Genomic DNA, 19560 nt, shown 5'->3' with positions numbered 1-19560 from the left:
GGCCGTCATTGTAAATAAGAATTTGTTCTTAACTTAATATGTCAATTCCTCATCAATTCACGGGGATTTAACCGTTTTTACATTCATTGTCTTAATGGGTGCATGCTTATTAGTAACTGGAATAAGAAATTTCATAAATGTGTCAAGTGCAGCGTCTGGTTGCTCCTCAATACACACCACAACAAATATCAACAACATAGGAATCACTACAAAACTTTTTGTATGACATCTTATACACTATATTAGGCCCAGCCTTTGGAGCTTTGGCTTTCCTAGATATGGCTACTATATTGTCATCACTACATCCAATGGATTTGGATACTGCTTTAAAGCAAATTTCTGCAGAATTAGTAAAGATGTGATCAATACATGTTGATGATTTCATGTCTGTGCTGTTTGTAACTACCCTGGTAGGTCAACTGGTTACAGTTTGAAGCGTTTTCTTGAGTGGGCAGCTTGATAAAAGCCAATCAATATTTAAATCACCCAGAAAATATACCGCTCTCTTTCAAGCATTTCACATGTTATATACTGACTGTTAGCACTTGGTGGTCTATAGCAGCTTCCCACAAGAATGGGCTTTAGGTGAGGCAGATGACGATATGAAATGTCATCAGCACAACCCAGATAAACAAACTGCTATCTATATAGCTTGCTCCTCCTTGCTACTTCCAATCTACAGTATATAGCTCCTCCTTGCTACTTCCAATCTACAGTATATAGCTCCTCCTTGCTACTTCCAATCTATATACACTATATATACAAAAGTATATGGACACCCCTTCAAATAAGTGGATTTGGCTTTTTCAGCCACACCCGTTGCTGACAGGTGTGTACAATCGAGCACACAGCCATACAATTTCCATAGACAAACATTGGCAGTAGAATGGCCTTACTGAAGCGCTCAGTGACTTTCAACGTGGCACTGTCATAGGATGCCACCTTTCCAACAAGTCAGTTTGTCAAATTTCTGCCCTGCTAGAGCTGCCCCGGGAAACTGTAAGTGCTGTTATTGTGAAGTGGAAATGTCTAGGAGCAACAACAGCTCAGCCACGAAGTGGTAGGCCACACAAGCTCACGGAACGGGACCACCGAGTGCTGAAGCATGTAAAAATCGTCTGTCCTTGGTTGCAACACTCACTACCGAGTTCCAAACTGCCTTTGGAAGCAACGTCAGCACAATAATTGTTCGGAAACCTTCATGAAATAGGTTTCCATAGCCGAGCAGCCACAAACAAGCCTAAAATTACCATACACTATGCCAAGTGTCGGCTGGAGTGGTGTAAAGCTCACTGCCATTGGATCTGGAGCAGTGGAAACGCATTCTCTGGAGTGATGAATCACGCTTCACCATCTGGCAGTCCGACAGACAAATCTGGGTTTAGCGGATGCCAGGAGAACGCTACCTGCCCCAATGCATAGTGCCAACTGTAAAGTTTGGTGGAGGAGGAATAATGGACTGGGGCTGTTTTTCATGTTTCAGGCCCCTTAGTTCCAGTGAAGGGAAATCTTAATGTTACAGCATACAGTGACATTCTAGATGATTCTGTGCTTCCAACTTTGTGACAACAGTTTGGGGAGGGCCCTTTCCTGTTTTAGCATGATAATGCCCCCATGCACAAAGCAAGGTCCATACAGAAAGGATTTGTCAAGATCGTTTTGGAAGAACTTGACTGGCCTTCACTGACCTCAACCCCCTCGAACACCTTTTGGCATGAATTGGAACCGACTGCGAGCCATGTCTAATTGCCCAATATCTGTGCCCGACCTCACTAATGCTATTTGTTGCTGAATGGAAGCAAGTCCCCACAGCAATGTTCCAAAAGAGTGGAGGCTGTTATAGCAGGAAAGGGGGGACCAACTCCTAATAATGCCCATGATTTTGGAATGAGATCCTCGCATCTCAGTGCTAGAGGCGTCACTACAGACACCCTGGTTTGAGTCCAGGCTGTATCACAACCGGCCATGATTGCCCATTGGGCGGCGCACATTTGGCCCAGCGTCGTCCGGGTTTGGCCGGGGTAGGCCGCCATTGTAAATAAGAATTTATTCTTAACGGACTTGCCTAGTTAAATAATGGTTACATTTTTTTTTTTTATTATGTTTGACGAGCAGGTGTCCACATACTTTTGGTAGTGTATATACAGTATATATGTCATAGGCTACAGTAGGCTACTAAATAAAATGTCCAGTGGCACACTGACTCACCTAATGATGAGGAAGCCATAGGCTACTCACGGTGATGGCCGATGTGCTTGTCGTGGCAATAGACTCTCAATATGAGCTACTTTGAAAAACAGTGCTGCAGTTATCAAAACAATTGTGGTTGTTGATTTTTTTTCTTCTTTGATTTGTTTTTCAGACACATTAGTCTTCTCTTTTCAGCAGTAGGCTTTTGCTTCCAAACTGTATGTTTTTCCTGCGATTTTTATTTTGAAATCTGCAAAACCAACAGCTGCAACCAACCATAGAAATATAATCCATCTATGGCAGTTCCCATTCAAGTCAGGACTGGCATCCATTGCTAGTCTATTTAACCAGGGTAAGAAGTTACAATACCCTTCTATGGATTATATGTCTATGGCCACAACACAACAAGTTGTATATTTGACTCGCATGCTGCTCAAACTGCAGCCTTCCCGACTGTAGGCATACTGGTAACTGTCAAAATAAAGGAAACACTTAAGTAAATAAGAGATACAAAGTATATATTATGGTGTGGGGTGCATTTTCCTGGCATGGTTTAAGTCCACATGTAGAATCTATGCCAAGGCACATTCAAGCTGTTCTGGCAGCTCATGGTTGCCCAACAATCAATCAATTTATTTAAATGTTTTATTTAACCTTTTTTAACTATGCAAGTCAGTTAAGAATTTGTTCTTATTTTACAATGACAGCCTGCCCCGGCCAAACCCTACCCTAACCCGGGCGACGCTGGGCCAATTGTGCGCCGCCCTATGGGACTCCTGATCATGGCCTGTTGTGATACAGCCCGGGATCGAACCAGCTTCTGTAGTAACGCCTCTAGCACTGAGATGCAGTGCTAGAGGCATTTATTTATAAAGCCCTTTTTACATCGGTAGATGTCACAAAGTGCTATACAGAAGCATGGTGGCTAGGAAAAACTCCCTAAAAAGGCAGGAACCTAGGAAGAAACCTAGAGAAGAACCAGGCTCTGAGGGGAGGCCAGTCCTCTTCTGGCTGTACCGGGTGGAGATAGTACATGGCCAATAAGGCCAGATTGTTCTTCAAGATGTTCATAGGTGACCAGCAGGGTCATTCAGAGGTCGAGACAGCAGGTGCGGTAGAGAGAGAGAGAATAGCTGGTCCGGGACAAGGTAGCACGTCCGGTGAACATATTCCATATGCCGAAGGCAGAACAGTTGAAACTGGAGTAGCAGCACGACCAGGTGAACTGGGGACAGCCAGGAGTCATCAGGCCAGGCAGACACTTTTTTTAGACACTTTGTTGGTGTTTCCTTTATTTTGCAGATACCCGCATGTGCTTGTGATACCTTAATCAACAGTTATTTTTTTAAATAAACTATAGATCCTCTGTGAATACATTATGCTCTCTGGTGTATTTTGAACGTTGAGAGCGGGCTCCTGTGGTTGGATTAAAAATTATAATGTTTAAAAAATACTATTTCAGGTTTTTTTGCCCTCTTTGGCACAAGCCCGACTCACACAAATGACCAGTCAGATTTATTATTATTATTAATTCACAAATTAACATTAATGAACATTATTCACATAGAATATTGCATTCTATTATACACCCTATCATAATCAAAAATTATATTTAAAAAATAAGTAATGTATGAATGTATTATCAGTTCATATATCTACTTAATTGTATATCCTAACAAATTGAAGAGTGATTGACAATAAATAATTGTAATCAAATTAAAATGTTGATGCATTATAATGAGTTAATTACCTGAATGCATCTTTATTGCCTAAGCGTTAACAAAATATTCATACAAATATGATTAGGCCTCTCATAGACTAGGCCTTGTAGAAAGAGGGTCAATCAAGTTAGGTCTGCCAAATGAATGTAACATTGGAAGAAAATACATAAATCCAGCCACAGAGTATAACCTCTAATCATAAAAAAAGTTTTTTAAACATGCACAATTAGTAGCTTCAATCTATATAGAGAAAGCGTGACTAAATTCAAGCCCAGTAACTTCGCTCACCACATCCACCTTGTCTCGTATGGCTGCCACGAAAAGCTGCTGATCTGCACGAAGGGTGTGCGTGCCACTGGCGATGTACCTTGCTGGACATGTTAGCTGTTCTCGGCGGCTAATCATCACTTCAAACGCGTTCCTTCGCGGTGTTATCGGTTGGTCTACTACTACTGGTAGTACCGTTAAAATGTAAGTTATGAATCGCAAATCACCATACAGCTGACACACTTGATTTCATTTGGAGTTCAATTTGGTTGTCCAAAATACTATCAGCTTGCCCTGCTCTTTGCCGATGAATGCCCTGATCTCTGGCCAGTCAATTGGTTGAATTACATTGTTGTTTCGTCTATTAATCGCTTCTAATAGATCTGAAAATGATGCAATAACCATAAATTTAACCGAATGTTTGTTTATAATGAGGTACGTCCCACGTTTAACCTGGACACATAAATAGTAGGAATTTGCGCTGGCTACAGCCATGACAGCATGAGAGAGAAATTAAACATCTGCACGTCGCCTGCAGGTGCAAGCCTGTGTGTTTCACTGTCCAATCTGAGGCTTGAACACGATCTGAGGCTGTTTGGTCTCTTGGGTATCAACTTGGGAGAGCGGACAGTGTATTATAAACAAAAAGCCTCATATATTGGCCCAAAAAAAGAACACCTCTGATTTTTATGTTTTCGGTGTGTGGAGAAAAGTGAGGCGGGGCATCGGATAAACAGTAATTCAACTTTGTCCGGCCTAACTAGGATTAAAGTGTCAGATGGTAAACAGTAGCAGCAGCGTATGTGATGATTACAGCTACAAATGTTGCTTACGAAGCGTGTGACAAATATAATTTGATTTGATTTGATTTTGCTGTGTATTTCACATTTCAGAGACCTTTCATTTTGTCTGTATTGACTTATTGTGTGGAGACATTTTGGGATAATTGAACTTTATCACAGGGTTGCTGAGTAAACTCCTTAGTTCCTCAAATCAAAATGGGATGAACAAATGTAATCCACCAATTTGCATATATCCACTCTGAGTGTTTTTATTCCGTTGGCTGTCATCCTGTGTTGTGAATATGTCACCGTCTTCTCCCCACCTGGAGGGGTTCAGAGATAGTTATTTTCAAAGAGCTGTCAGGGGGCTGATGCTGTGAGGAGAGCTCACTGGTTTATGGCAGGGTGATATAAGGGCTAGCCTGTTGCAGCTAGCTCGGTTAAGATAATTGCTCCAGCGCAGGGTGTCACAGCAGAGGTTTTTTGTTTGTTCTCAACTTCCATTTTCAATGATGTCCAGTCTCTTCTCTTTACTGTGACAACTGAAAATTGCAATCGGTAGTTTGGAAATGGCTACTCTATCACCTTGTACCCCAAAGACTAATAGGTGTTGTTGTTCATCTATGTTGTAAGACCAGGCTCTAATAAGATCATGGTATTGAGTGAAGAATCTGCTAACCGAGTACAGTACATCTGCCCATTTTCACTGTTGTGGAAAGGTAGATACATAGAAGGGGGGGGGGGGGCATGGCAGATTCCATGGCTGCACTGACTGTACTTAGATCCACTGCTTCCTTCAAAAGTTGTACCATAATTCTCACATTGGAATTATCGCAAGTGCTGGCTTAAGATTTGTTTAGCCAATATCGTATGCATTAAGAGGGAGATCACTTAAAAGGATATGTATCTCAGCTAAAAGCTAAATACCATCATTAAGCTAGAGCAGGGATGGGCAACTTTGATGGGGGTGGGGGCCACAAAATACTCATCATGGGGGGGGGGGGCGCAGTGGCTCGCCGGTCTGTGTCCCCACATCCATACCAAGATGTAGTCAGAGCCCGCCCTAGCGCTAAGCAAAATGTTGTTTCCCCCACCTTGCAAGCAAAACATTCTAGCGGCCATCGTCTTGACAGAGGAGAGAAAAAAATAGACGTTTTAGTATTAATTTCTTGCAATTCTATACCGAACAAAAATATAAACTCAACATGTAAAATGATGGTCCCATGTTTTATGAGTTGAAATATAACATCCCAGACATACACACAAAAATCATATTTCTCTCAAATTCTATGCAGAAATTTGTTTACATCCCTGTAAGTGAACGTTTTTCCTTTGCCAAGATAATCCATCCACTTGACTGGTGTGGCATATCGAGAAGCTGATTTGAACATCATGATCATTACACAGGTGCACCTTTTGCTGGGGACAGTAAAATGTGCAGTTTTGTCACACAACACGGTGCCACAGAGTTTTGAAGGAGCGTGCAATTGGCATGCTAACTGCAGGATTGTCCGCCAGAGCTGTTGCAAGGGAATTTAATGTTAATTTCTCTACCATAAGCCGCCACAACGTCATTTTATTTAGAGAATTTGGCAGTATGTCCAACTGGTCTCACAACCGCAGACAACGTGTAACCACGCCAGTCCAGGACCTTCAAATCCGGCTTCTTCACATTCGGGATCATCTGAGGGGGAGGGTGGGTGTGCTGAGGAGTATTTGTCAAATTTCAAATCAAATTTATTTATATAGCCCTTCTTACATCAGCTGATATCTCAAAGTGCTGTACAGAAATCCAGCCTAAAACCCCAAACAGCAAGCAATGCAGGTGTAGAAGCACGGTGGCTCGAAGAAACCCAGAGGAACCAGGTTATGAGGGGTGGCCAGTCCTCTTCTGGCTGTGATTATAACAGAACATGGCCAAGATGTTCAAATGTTCATAAATGACCAGCATGGTCAAATAATAATAATCACAGTAGTTGTCGAGGGTGCAACAAGTCAGAACCTCAGGAGTAAATGTCAGTTGGCTTTTCATAGCCGATCATTGAGATTATCTCTACCGCTCCTGCTGTCTCTAGAGAGTTGAAAACAGCAGGTCTGGGACAGGTAGCACGTCCGGTGAACAGGTCAGGGTTCCATAGCCGCAGGCAGAACAGTTGAAACTGGAGCAGCAGCACGGCCAGGTGGACTGGGGACAGCAAAGAGTCATCATGCCAGGTAGTCCTGAGGCATGGTCCTAGGGCTCAGGTCCTCCGAGAGAGAGAAAGAAGGGAAGAGAGAATTAGAGAGAGCATACTTAATTTCACACAGGACACCGGATAAGCAGGATAAATACTCCAGATATAACAGACTGAACCTAGCCCCCTGAAACATAAACTACTGCAGCATAAATACTGGAGGCTGAGGCAGGAGGGGTCAGGAGACACTGTGGCCCCATCCGATGATACCCCCGGACAGGGCCAAACAGGCAGGATATAACCCCGCCCACTTTGCCAAAGCACAGCCCCCACACCACTAAAGGGATATCTTCAACCAGCAACTTAACACAGGCTGTGAGGGCAATTTTGGGGCTTCACCATATTTCATTGAAATGTACAGCTGTGTGTCATCCGCATAGCAGTGAAAGATAACATTATGTTTTCGAATTACATCCCCAAGAGGTAAAATATATAGTGAAAACAATAGTGGTCCTAAAACGGAACCTTGAGGAACACTGAAATTTACAGTTGATTTGGCAGAGGACAAACCATTCACAGAGACAAACTGATATCTTTCCGACAGGTAAGATCTAAACCAGGCCAGAACTTGTCCGTGTAGACCCATTTGGATTTCCAATCTCTCCAAAAGAATGTGGTGATTGATGGTATCAAAAGCAGCACTAAGGTCGAGGAGCACGAGGACAGATGCAGAGCCTCGGTCTGACGCCATTAAAAGGTCATTTACCACCTTCACAAATGCAGTCTCAGTGCTATGATGGGGTCTGACGCCATTAAAAGGTCATTTACCACCTTCACAAATGCAGTTTTGGTGATATGATGGGGTCTAGACTGAAGCATTTCGTATACATTGTTTGTCTTCAGGAAGGCAGTGATTTGCTGCGCAACAACTTTTTATCAAATTAGAGAGGAATGGAAGATTCGATATAGGCCGATTTTTAGTTTTTTATATTTTCTGGGTCAAGGTTTGGCTTTTTCAAGAGAGGCTTTATTACTGCCACTTTTAGTGAGTTTGGTACACATCCAGTGGATAGAGAGCCGTTTATTATGTTCAACATAGGAGGGCCAAGCACAGGAAGCAGCTCTTTCAGTAGTTTAGTTGGAATAGGGTCCAGTATGCAGCTTGAAGGTTTAGAAGCCATGATTATTTTCATCATTGTGTCAAGAGATATAGTACTAAAACACTTGAGTGTCTCTCTTGATCCTAGGTCCTGGCAGAGTTGTGCAGACTCAGGACAACTGAGCTTTGGAGGAATACGCAGATTTAAAGAGAAGTCCGTAATTTGCTTTCTAATGATCATGATCTTTTCCTCAAAGAAGTTCATGAATTTATTACTGCTGAAGTGAAAGCCATCCTCTCTTGGGGAATGCTGCTTTTTAGTTAGCTTCGCGACAGTATCAAAAATAGATTTTGGATTGTTCTTATTTTCCTCAATTAGGTTGGAAAAATAGGATGATCGAGCAGCAGTGAGGGCTCTTCGATACTGCACGGTACTGTCTTTCCAAGCTAGTCGGAAGACTTCCAGTTTGGTGTGGCGCCATTTCCGTTCCAATTTTCTGGAAGCGTATTTTCTGTATACCGGAGAGCTAGTTTCTTATGACAAATGTTTTTAGTTTTTCGGGGTGCAACTGCATCTAGGGTATTGCGCAAGGTTAAATTTAGTTCCTCAGTTAGGTGGTTAACTGATTTTTGTCCTCTGACAGGAGGCCTGTAAACAGTAGCTATAAAAAGTGATTGAGTAGGCTGCATAGATTTCATGACAAGAAGCTCAAAAGACGAAAACGTCATCTTATTTTTGGTAAATTGAAATTTGCTATCGTGTTAGCAACACCTCCGCCTTTTGCGGGATGCACGGGGGATATGGTCACTAGTGTAACCAGGGCATGAGGCCTCATTTAACACAGTAAATTCATCAGGCTTAAGCCATGAATTTAGAATTATGTCTGTAATAAAGCCCTTTTGTGGGGAAAAAGTCATTCTGATTCACTGGGTCTGGCTCCCCAGTTGGTGGGCCTATGCCCTCCCAGGCCCACCCATGGCTGCGCCCATGCTCAGTCATGTGAAATCCATAGGCTAGGGCCTAATGAATTTATTTACATTTACTTATTTCCTTACATGAACTGTAACTCAGTAAAATTGTTGCATGTTGCGTTTATATGTTTTGTTCAGTACCTTCTACCTTCTTAACAGCACTATCAACAAGGTAGGTCCTACAGGCTCTAGTTTTGTCACACCTACTGTTGGTGGTCAGGTGCCACAAAGAGGGACTTTTGCAATTGGCTCAAAAGAGAGCAGCACGGGTAGCCCTTGGATGTACACAGAGAGCAAACATTGATAATATGCATGTCAATCTCTCCTGGTTCAAAGTGTAGGAGAGATTGACTTCATCACTACTTGTATTTGTGAGAGGTATTGACATGTTGAAAGCACCGAGCTGTTTATTTAATCGACTAGCACCCATGCATACCCCACAAGACATACCACCAGAGGTCTCTTCACAGTCCCCATGTCCAGAACAGACTATGGGAGGTGCACAGTACTACATAGAGCCATGACTACATGGAACTCTATTCCACATCAGGTAACTGATTTAAGCAGTAGAATGAAATTTTAAAAAGTGATAAAAATTCACCTTATGGAACAGCAGTGACTGTGAAGCAACACAAACAGGCACAAACCCATGCATACACACATGATAACATATGCACTCTACGCACACGTACACATGGATTTTGTGTTGTAGATATGTGGTAGTGGAGTAGGGGACTGAGGGCACACACTTAAGTGTGTTGTGAAATCTGTTATGAATGTATTGTCATGTTTTTTAAATTGCATACCTACCTTAATTTTGCCAGACCCCCGGAAGATTAGCTGCTGCTTTGGCAGCTAATGGGGAACCATAATAAACACAAATCAAATACAAATGGGGCCCCCCCGTCAGTAATTCGACCATGATTACTACAAGTTTAGATAGCTGGCCGCTAGACTAACTTATCAACCTACATTTTTTTGCTGACATGGGCTAATTGAGTGACTGTCAGTGACTGACATAAGAGTAAAACTACTGATGCAAAACCACATTTCAAAATTGCACCTTGTGTATTCTACTATTCTTGCTCTGCTTTCTTGACATCTAAGTCAAGCAGGCAGGTCCTACAGGCCCTAGTTTTGTCGCATCTGGACTACTGCCCAGTTATGTGGTCAGGTGCGGCAAAGAAGGACATATGCAAATTGCAGTTGTCCCAGGACAGAGCAGCACGTATTGCACTTTGATGTACACAGAGGACGAATGTCAATGAAATTCATGCTTATCTTTCCTGGCTCAAAATTTAGGAGAGATTGACTGCATCACTATTGGTCTTTGTGTGAGGTGTTGATGTGCTGAAGGTACTGAACTGTGTTCAAGCAGTTGGCACACAGTTCAGACATTCATCGGTATCACACAAGACATGCAACCAGAGGTCTTTTCACAGTCCCCTTGTCCAGAACAGAGGCTGGGAAACAAACGGTATTAAATAGAGCCATGACTAAATGGAACCCCCTGCCATCGCAGGTAACTCAAGCTAGCAATAAAACCAGATTAAAAAAACAGAAAAAAGAACAACACAACGGGGACTGTGTTTTACTTTGCATTATGTATTGTATTATGTATGTGATACGACTGTGATGTGTGGTTGTCTCGCCTGGCTATCTTAAGATGAATACACTAGTTGTGGGTCACTCTGGATGAGGAGCGTCTGCTGAATGGCTAAATTGTAATGTAAATGTAGTGCTACAGTGTATGTATGTATATTTATATATATTATGTATTTTATTTGTTGTGTTGTTTCCTTTTTGACCCCAGGAAGAGTAGCCGCTGCCTCGGCACAAGCTAATTGGGGATCCTAATAAATACTAAATACTAAAACAGCATGTTGAGCCTTTTTTGGGGTGTGGGGTGGGGAATTCACCCGCAGGCTTACAAAAGGGGCGTCACATGGCTGCCAGTTGCCCATCCTTCAGCTAGAGCTAGGCTGCAGCTGGCAGCCTTACAACTATTATTGTAAATGTTTATTCTGTCTCTCTCTTTTCTTGCTGAAAGTCATGCTTAGACATTTAGGGGTTGCTGTAAATTGTACTTTAGATCTCACAATAGATTTAGTACATTGTGAATTCTAAGAAAGATGAATTTAAGGCTGTGTTCTGTGAAAAACAAAGTGCACAATGTTGAAGGGTTATTTTCTATAATCAGCTTCAAGTGGAGGCAAAACCTTTTGAATTGATCATTTATAGAAATGTACATCTGTTCTCGTTGGCCCTCCAACACTTAGGCATACTTATGTGTCCAGAATAGAACAACACCATGTGAGCCAGTTTGATATATCCTAAGTGCAGATAAGGGTGACGGACTCTGTCTTTTTCTTTTGTAAAAGCTGGGTACATTCCAACAAATAACCACCTTTTTGGTGAGTGGGCCGCAGAGGCCCATCCATCAATTTGTATTGTGGGAGCAGCATTTGAAAACTGCCATGCATGTAAGACATTGCCTGCTAGCCCTCACACAAAGGTATACACGTTAAACTCGGGTTTACATTGTGTGTCAACCTATTAAGGCTGAACCATATGTTCTGCCCACACAACTGGTCCTTTTTTCCCATCTGTGTGCAAGACTGATTTCAGTTTACGATCACATCCCACGTCACCATAAAGTGCCCACAGCGGATGTACCAAACAGCTTCTTGTCGGAACCTACAAGTGTCCTGGACAGAATGATGGAGCATTGGGGATCAATCTGTGAAAACTTGATGGAAATAAATGTTGTTAACATCCTCTCTCTCTCTCTTTCTGACAGGTCATATTTGAGGCGGAGGTCTCGGACGGGAAGACCGGCTTCATTGCGATTGATGACATCCAGGTTTTGAGCTATCCGTGTGGTAAGTCATTACACAGGCAGTAATTACCAGACACTCCTGCATTGCTGCTGATGGGTTTTTTGTTGCTCCGCAAATGAAGATAAGAAGGTGACCTTCTGGTAGAGGGGAAGGATGAGGTGAGCAAGGTTTGCTGCTGGAAGATAATAAAGTGGGCTGACCTGCATTTGAAAACATCAGTGTCGGCGCAGGAGGGAATAAATAAATATACTAATAAATGAATCTTCCGTGTAATAAAGGATAATTGTGCTCTCTCAGCATGGCTTTATGGGTTGTAATAGCTGGCTTCCACCCACTTCAGCACAATGAGGTACTTGAACGTTAACCTTAAAAAATCCCTGGCTTCCTGATAACCTGACCATTAAATATATTTGTGGATTTCTCAATTTTCATCCAGAGACCATTTTACAAAGACACAGTTAAGCATGTTTCCGACAGTTTCTGCAGATGCCAAGAATCTGAGACGCCATTAGAAAGAATAGACTTTCCATTATTGAATCTTTAATTTTAAACAAAGAAGTGTGTGTGTGTGTGTGTATGTCCACAGTTGTTTGCTTTGTATTCACACTCTTACACGTCGATGGGGTCCAACCTGAACGTTGAGATATTTGGATTTTACAATTCCCTCAGTTCTATAGTCTATCCAGGATGATAAAATAATTAACATTAAAGAATGTAAAGATATCCCAATTAGGAGCACCAGCAACCACAGGGGTAGTGATTTCACCTTCACTGAGGAGAGCTCCTAACTAGGACTGTAATCCTTTTGAACAGTGTAACAAACCTTTATAAAACTAACCACCATGGTTAGTTGTGACAGTTAATTCTAAATGGTGGGTAAAATGGCTGGTTTAGGTACCCTACACCCTTTGAGGACTAGACTGGTGCAGTCCAGTGTGTCCAGTCATGCATCCTGTGCTGCTACCTCCTCCTAGGTTGCATCCCAAATGGCACCCTATTCCCTACATAGTGCACTACTTTTGGCCAGAGCCCTTTAGTGCACTATGAAGGGAATAGCATGCCATTTTGGACACAGCCCTAGCCTCCACAGTAACAGCATTCATTTAAATTGACAGCTGCATCCAGAGAAATTATCTGAGCAGTGAGCAGTACTGAGCACTAGCCACCCCTCATTTGGCAGCGGGGTAAGTGGATTGACTCAGGGGACTGGTACGTCCCAGGCTAATTTGGAGATAATCTGCTAATGGCGTCACTCCAGAGGGTCATTTCTGTTGGATTTAACAATAATAATGAAATAATAATTACCCTTCCCTCTCCATCATTCAACCATTTACTACTTTGGAGTGTTTAGTGAGTGCTATAGTAAAGCAATCATAGTCCTAGTAAGTGCATGGTTGCTCTTCAGTAACAAATGCTCTTGATTGGGACCAACAGGGGATAATCAGCAAATGCCATTTTCTTTTGCACCATGGCCTCTTCCTGATCCCTGTCTCAAGAGAAGCCTGCAGCTCTTCAGCAGCACTGACGCTAGGATGGATCTCTAACGAAGCTCTGTGTGAAATTAGTGTGTGCTGAACCACCCAGCTTCTATCCACCCATTGCACTGATGATAATGAACTAGCTAAGCACTCACCCAAGCTGACAAACCATTGGACACAGTAATTTACAGTCTCTATTTTAGCAATAGTTCCTAGAGTCAAATGAGTTAAATCACTATTTTGGGGTCTTTTTCTAAGGTCCTATCACTAGTCCATTGGATTATCTCCTCTTTTCTTCTCTCTCCACAATGGCCTCGATCTCACACTGTAGTGCTCTCGCAGTCTACAATGCTGTCTCTTTGTATGTATGGTATGTGCATAAAATATGCCTAATCAGTTTTTCCTCCAGAGTATAAAGGGAAATTTGGAGGATTACCCTCCGGCTGTGACTTGAATTCACTGCTTGATTATAGAATACAATTAAATTCAGAATCACTCCAAAACACTAATAAAAAATACAAGAACAACTACAGGCACTGAGTTTTCCTTCTCAAAGTCAAATCGAAGAAAGATAATTCATTTTAAATGCAGCAATTTTAAACTTGAACATGTCTTTCTAGTTGCAGAGAGAAAAACGTGGTGTCTCTATACATTGATAAAGTCATAGTTAATGTATTCAAAGTATGAATAGCCAAGCCATCGTTTGGCTCGTTAGGTAATCTGTAACGAGGATCCCTGGACATTAACAACAGTGTGAAGCCAGACAACCGTTTTGGTCCTGTTGTGTTCAGACAGAGTTTAGCGCTGTTTCGTAAACGTTCCTCCTAGTTACGTGTGCTCAATTACTGCTGGCACCGCTCCAGACTACCACGCAGCATCTGGGCTGCCAACCTTCCAAATCACCATGAATAATTTAGCTGTCCAGATCAAAACTCTGCTTGTTAATATTCTTTCTTCCAAAAAAGACTCCATCCTTCTCCTCATGTTAGTTTAATGTTGTTGTTGGGTCTTTTATTTCCATAGGTTACCTACCACATAGGTTTCCTTTTATTTTTCCTGTTGTACCACAGCCCTCTTAGAACACTAGTATCTTTTGATTTGAGGTGCAAGTGTGTATTGTAATAATCCAGGCTGTTCACAGCAGTGGTGTATGTTTATTGAAAGTGTTTACCAGTAGCCACTTCACCCACTCAGCTCTGGCTGTGTTTGTGTGACAGATGAGGTAGTTATTAGGACTTGCCGTCTGACATGGCGAGGAAAGGGGGGTGCTGGGAAACCGCAGGGCTGCATTGATCATGTCGTGTGCGCTGTGTTTATGACTGCTGTAATTGTTTTCTTCCCCGTAGATAAATCGCCTCACTTCCTGCGCCTGGGAGATGTGGAAGTCAACGCCGGGCAGAACGCCACCTTCCAGTGCATCGCCACCGGCCGGGATACCGTGAACAACAGGCTGTGGCTGCAGGTATGGACTGGGATTGGGAGCAGGGCTAGCCACTGAACAAATCAAATCCAATTTTAATAGTCACGTGCCAAATACAACAGGTGTAGACCTTACAGTGAAATGCTTACTTACGAGTCCCTGACCAACAATGCAGTTAAAAAAAATAAATACAGATAAGAATAATAGTTTAAAGTAACAAGTAATTAAAGAGCAGCAGTGAAATAACAATAGCGAGACTATATACAGGGGGGTACCAATACAGAGTCAATGTGCTGGGGCACCGGTTATTTGAGGTAGTATGTATATGTAGGTAGAGTTATTAACTTCTTACGGCTGAGATCCCGTTAACGGGATCGACTTGACAACAGCCAGTGAAAGTGCAGGGTGCCAAATTCAAACAACAGAAATCTCATAATTAAAATTCCTCAAACATACAAGTATTTTACACCATTTTAAAGATAAACTTGTTGTTAATCCCACCACAGTGTCCGATTTCAAAAAGGTTTCACGACGAAAGCACACCATCTGATTATGTTAGGTCAGTACCTAGTCACAGAAAAACACAGCCATTTTTCCAGCCAAAGAGAGGAGTCACAAAAAGCAGAAATAGAGATAAAATTAATCACTAACCTTTGATGATCTTCATCAGATGACACTCATAGGACATCATGTTACACAATACATGTATGTTTTGTTCGATAAAGTTCATATTTATATCCATAAATCTTAGCTTACATTGGCGCGTTATGTTTAGTAATGTTTTGCCTCCAAAACATCCGGTGATTTTGCAGAGCCACATCAATTTACAGAAATACTCATAATAAACATTAATAAAAGAGCCAAGTGTTTTACATGGAACTTTAGATAAACTTCTCCTTAATGCAACCGTTGTGTCAGATTTAAAAAAAACTTTACGGAAAAAGCACACCATGCAATAATCTGAGTACAGCGCTCAGAGACCAAAACAAGCCATACAGATACCAGATGCCATGTTGTGGAGTCAACAGAAGTCAGAGATAGCATTATAAATATTAACTTACCTTTGATGATCTTCATCAGAATGCACTCCCAGGAATCCCAGTTCCACAATAAATGTTTGTTTTGTTCGATAACGTCCATAATTTATGTCCAAATACCTCCTTTTTGTTCGCGCGTTTAGTTCCAAAATCCAAATTGATGACGCGCAGGCCAGACAAAGTCAAAAAATTCCATTACAGTTCGTAGAAACATGTCAAACGGTGTATAGAATCAATCTTTAGGGTGTTTTTAACATAAATCTTCAATAATGTTTCAACCGGAGAATTCCTTTGTCTGTAGAAATGCGATGGAACGCAGCTAACTCTCACGGGGGCGCGCCTGAGTGAGCTCGTGGCACTYTGCCAGASCCCTGRCTCAAWCAGCTCYYATTCCCYCMTCCTTCACAGTAGAAGCMTCAAACAWGGTTCTAAAGACTGTTGACATCTATTGGAAGCCCTAGGAAGTGCAATATGACCCCATAGACACTGTATATTGGATAGGCAAACCTACAAACCTCAGATTTCCCACTTCCTGGTTGGATTTTTTCTCAGATTTCTGCCTGCAATATGAGTTCTGTTATACTCACAGACATCATTCAAACAGTTTTAGAAACTTCAGAGTATTTTCTATCCAAATCTACCAATGATATGCATATCTTAGCTTCTGAGACTGAGTAGCAGGCAGTTTACTCTGGGCACCTTATTCATCCAAGCTACTCAATACTGCCCCCAGCCATAAGAAGTTAGTGACTAGCCTGGGTAACCATTTGGCTAGATGTTCAGGAGTCTTATGGCTTGGGGCTAGAAGCTGTTTAGAAGCCTTTAAGACCTAGACTTGGTCCTACCGGTACCGCTTGCCGTGCGGTAGCAGAGAGAACAGTCTATGACTAGGGTGGCTGGAGTCTTTGACAATTTTTAGGGCCTTCCTCTGTCACCGCCTGGATGGCAGAGTTCCTGGATGGCAGGAAGCTTGGCCCCAGTGATGTACTGGGCCGTTCGCTCTACCCTCTGTTAGAGGTCGAACAATTATGATTTTTCAACGCCGATACCGATTATTGGAGGACCAAAAAAAGCCGATACCGATTAATCGGCCGAATTTATTTTTTATATACATATATTTGTAATAATGACAATTACAACAATACTGAATAAACAATGAACACTTTTATTTTAACGTAATATAATACATCAATAAAATCTATTTAGTCTCAAATACATAATGAAACATGTTCAATTTGGTTTAAATAATGCAAAAACAAAGTGTTGGAGAAGAAAGTAAAAGTGCAATATGTGCCATGTAAAAAAGCTAACGTTTAAGTTCCTTGCTCAGAACCATGAGAACATGTGAAAGCTGGTGGTTCCTTTTAACATGAGTCTTCAATATTCCCAGGTAAAAAGTTTTAGGCTGTAGTTTATTATAGGATTATTTCTCTCTAAACCATTTGTATTTCATATTCCTTTGACTATTGGATGTTCTAATAGGTGCTTTAGTATTGCCAGCCTAATCTCGGGAGTTGATATGCTTGAAGAAATAAACAGCGCAATGCTTGAAGAATTGCGAAGAACTGCAGGCAAACGCTGTTTGAATGAATGCTTACGAGCATGCTGCTGCCTACCACCGCTCAGTCAGACTGCTCTATCAAATCATAGACTTAATTATAATATAATAACACACAGAAATACGAGTCTTAGGTTATTAATATGGTCAAATCCGGAAACTATAATTTCGAAAAAACAAAACGTTTATTCTTTCAGTGAAATACGGAACCGTTCCGTATTTTATCTGACGGGTGGCATCCATAAGTCTAAATATTGCTGTTACATTGCACAACCTTCAATGTTTTGTCATAATTATGTAAAATTCTGGCAAATTAGTTCGCAACTAGCCAGGCGGCCCAAACTGTTGCATATACCCTGACGTGACACAATTTTCCTAGTTTAATATTGCCTGCTAACATGAATTTATTTTAACTAAATATGCAGGTTTTAAAAAATGTACTTCTGTGTATTGATTTTTTTGAAAGGCATTGATGTTTATGGGTAGGTGCGTTCATGCAATTGTACTTTTTTCACAATTTTTTTGTCAAATCATCCCCCGTTTGGTGAAGTTGGTTGTCTTTGTTAGGAAGAAATGGTCTTCACACAGTTCGCAACGAGCCAGGCGGCCCAAACTGCTGCACATACCCTGACTCTGTTGCACAGAACGCAAGAGAAGTGACACAATTTCCCTAGTTAAAATAAATTCATGTTAGCAGACAATATTAACTTAATATGCAGGTTTAAAAATATATACTTGTGTATTGATTTTAAGAACGGCGTTGATGTTTATGGTTAGGTACACATTGATGCAACAACAGTGCTTTTTTCGCGATTGCGCTTGTTAAATCACCCGTTTGGCGAAGTAGGCTGTGATTCAATGATAAATTAACAGGCACCGCATCGATTATATGCAACGCAGGACAAGCTAGATAAACTAGTAATATCATCAACCATGTGTAGTTAACTAGTGATTATAATAAGATTGATTGTTTTTTATAAGATATGTTTAACGCTAGCTAGCGCCTTACCTTGGCTCCTTGCTGCACTCAAATAACAGGTAGTCAGCCTGCCATGCAGTCTCCTCGTGGCATGCAATGTAATCGGCCATGATCGGTATCCAAAAATGCAGATTACCGATTGTTATGAAAACGTGAAATCGGCCCTAATTAATCGGCCATTCCGATTAATCGGTCGACCTCTACCCTCTGTAGTGCCTTGCGGTCAGAGGCCAAGCAGTTGCCATTAGAGGTCGACCGATTATGATTTTTCAATGCCGATACCGATTATTGGAGGACAAAAAAAGCCGATACCGATTAATCGGACGATTTATAAAAATAAAAATAAATATTAAATATATATATCATACACACACACACATTTTTGTAATAATGACAATTGCAACAATACTGAATGAACAATGAACACTTTTATTTTAACTTAATATAATACATAAATACACACACGCACACAGCTCTGAAGTGACAATGATACTGAAGAGTCTGCTTAGRAGACAAATACTCTCAACTGTTTGAATAAAAATAGAGTTTAAGTTACCTGTGATGAATGTTGAAAACAAAAACTTTAATTTCTATATGCAGGAAATCCTATTTTAATAATGGGCATGGTAAGAATTGACAACCAAAGTGTGAGTCATAATTCCCATGACACCTAGCAAAATCTGAAAAGCGGTTCCTTCATTTATTCCATAGGATATTTTTAGATTCACTTAAAATAAGGTCTGTGTTTCGTGTAGGCTTACATCACCGTGCCAATTTTATAACTGTGTAGATATCCATAGGACAAGGTAACTCTGATCAATACTGGCTAAATATAAGCGAAGATAAAAAAAAATGTGTAGAGTGGATTTATGAAAATATGTTGACAAACGTTACCTTATCCTAGTGAGATTTACACGGGTATCAAAACGTCGAGGCGGTTTAAGCCTGCACGAAACACAGACMTTATTTGAAGTAGATCAAGACATTCTCTATGGAAGAYATGAACGGTAAAATAACGAAGGAACCCCTTTCAAWTTCAGCCG

At 41.3% G+C, this 19560-nt stretch overlaps 1 protein-coding gene across 15 annotated transcripts in view; it reads left to right on the top strand.

The window, feature by feature from the left end:
* LOC111954396 (receptor-type tyrosine-protein phosphatase kappa) overlaps nucleotides 1-19560 on the top strand; it is a 165397-nt gene that overhangs the window by 59473 nt on the left and 86364 nt on the right. For all 15 annotated transcript variants that reach the window (XM_023974123.2, XM_070435800.1, XM_023974116.2 and 12 more), the window contains exons 4-5: nucleotides 12006-12087; nucleotides 14870-14985. In XM_023974123.2, coding sequence (XP_023829891.1) covers nucleotides 12006-12087; nucleotides 14870-14985 — 198 coding nt within the window. The remainder of the gene's footprint in view (nucleotides 1-12005; nucleotides 12088-14869; nucleotides 14986-19560) is intronic.

The sequence above is a fragment of the Salvelinus sp. IW2-2015 genome, linkage group LG28, assembly GCF_002910315.2.
Source record: "Salvelinus sp. IW2-2015 linkage group LG28, ASM291031v2, whole genome shotgun sequence".
Classification (NCBI taxonomy): domain Eukaryota; kingdom Metazoa; phylum Chordata; class Actinopteri; order Salmoniformes; family Salmonidae; genus Salvelinus; species Salvelinus sp. IW2-2015.
This window is presented reverse-complemented; position numbering and strand designations above follow the sequence as displayed.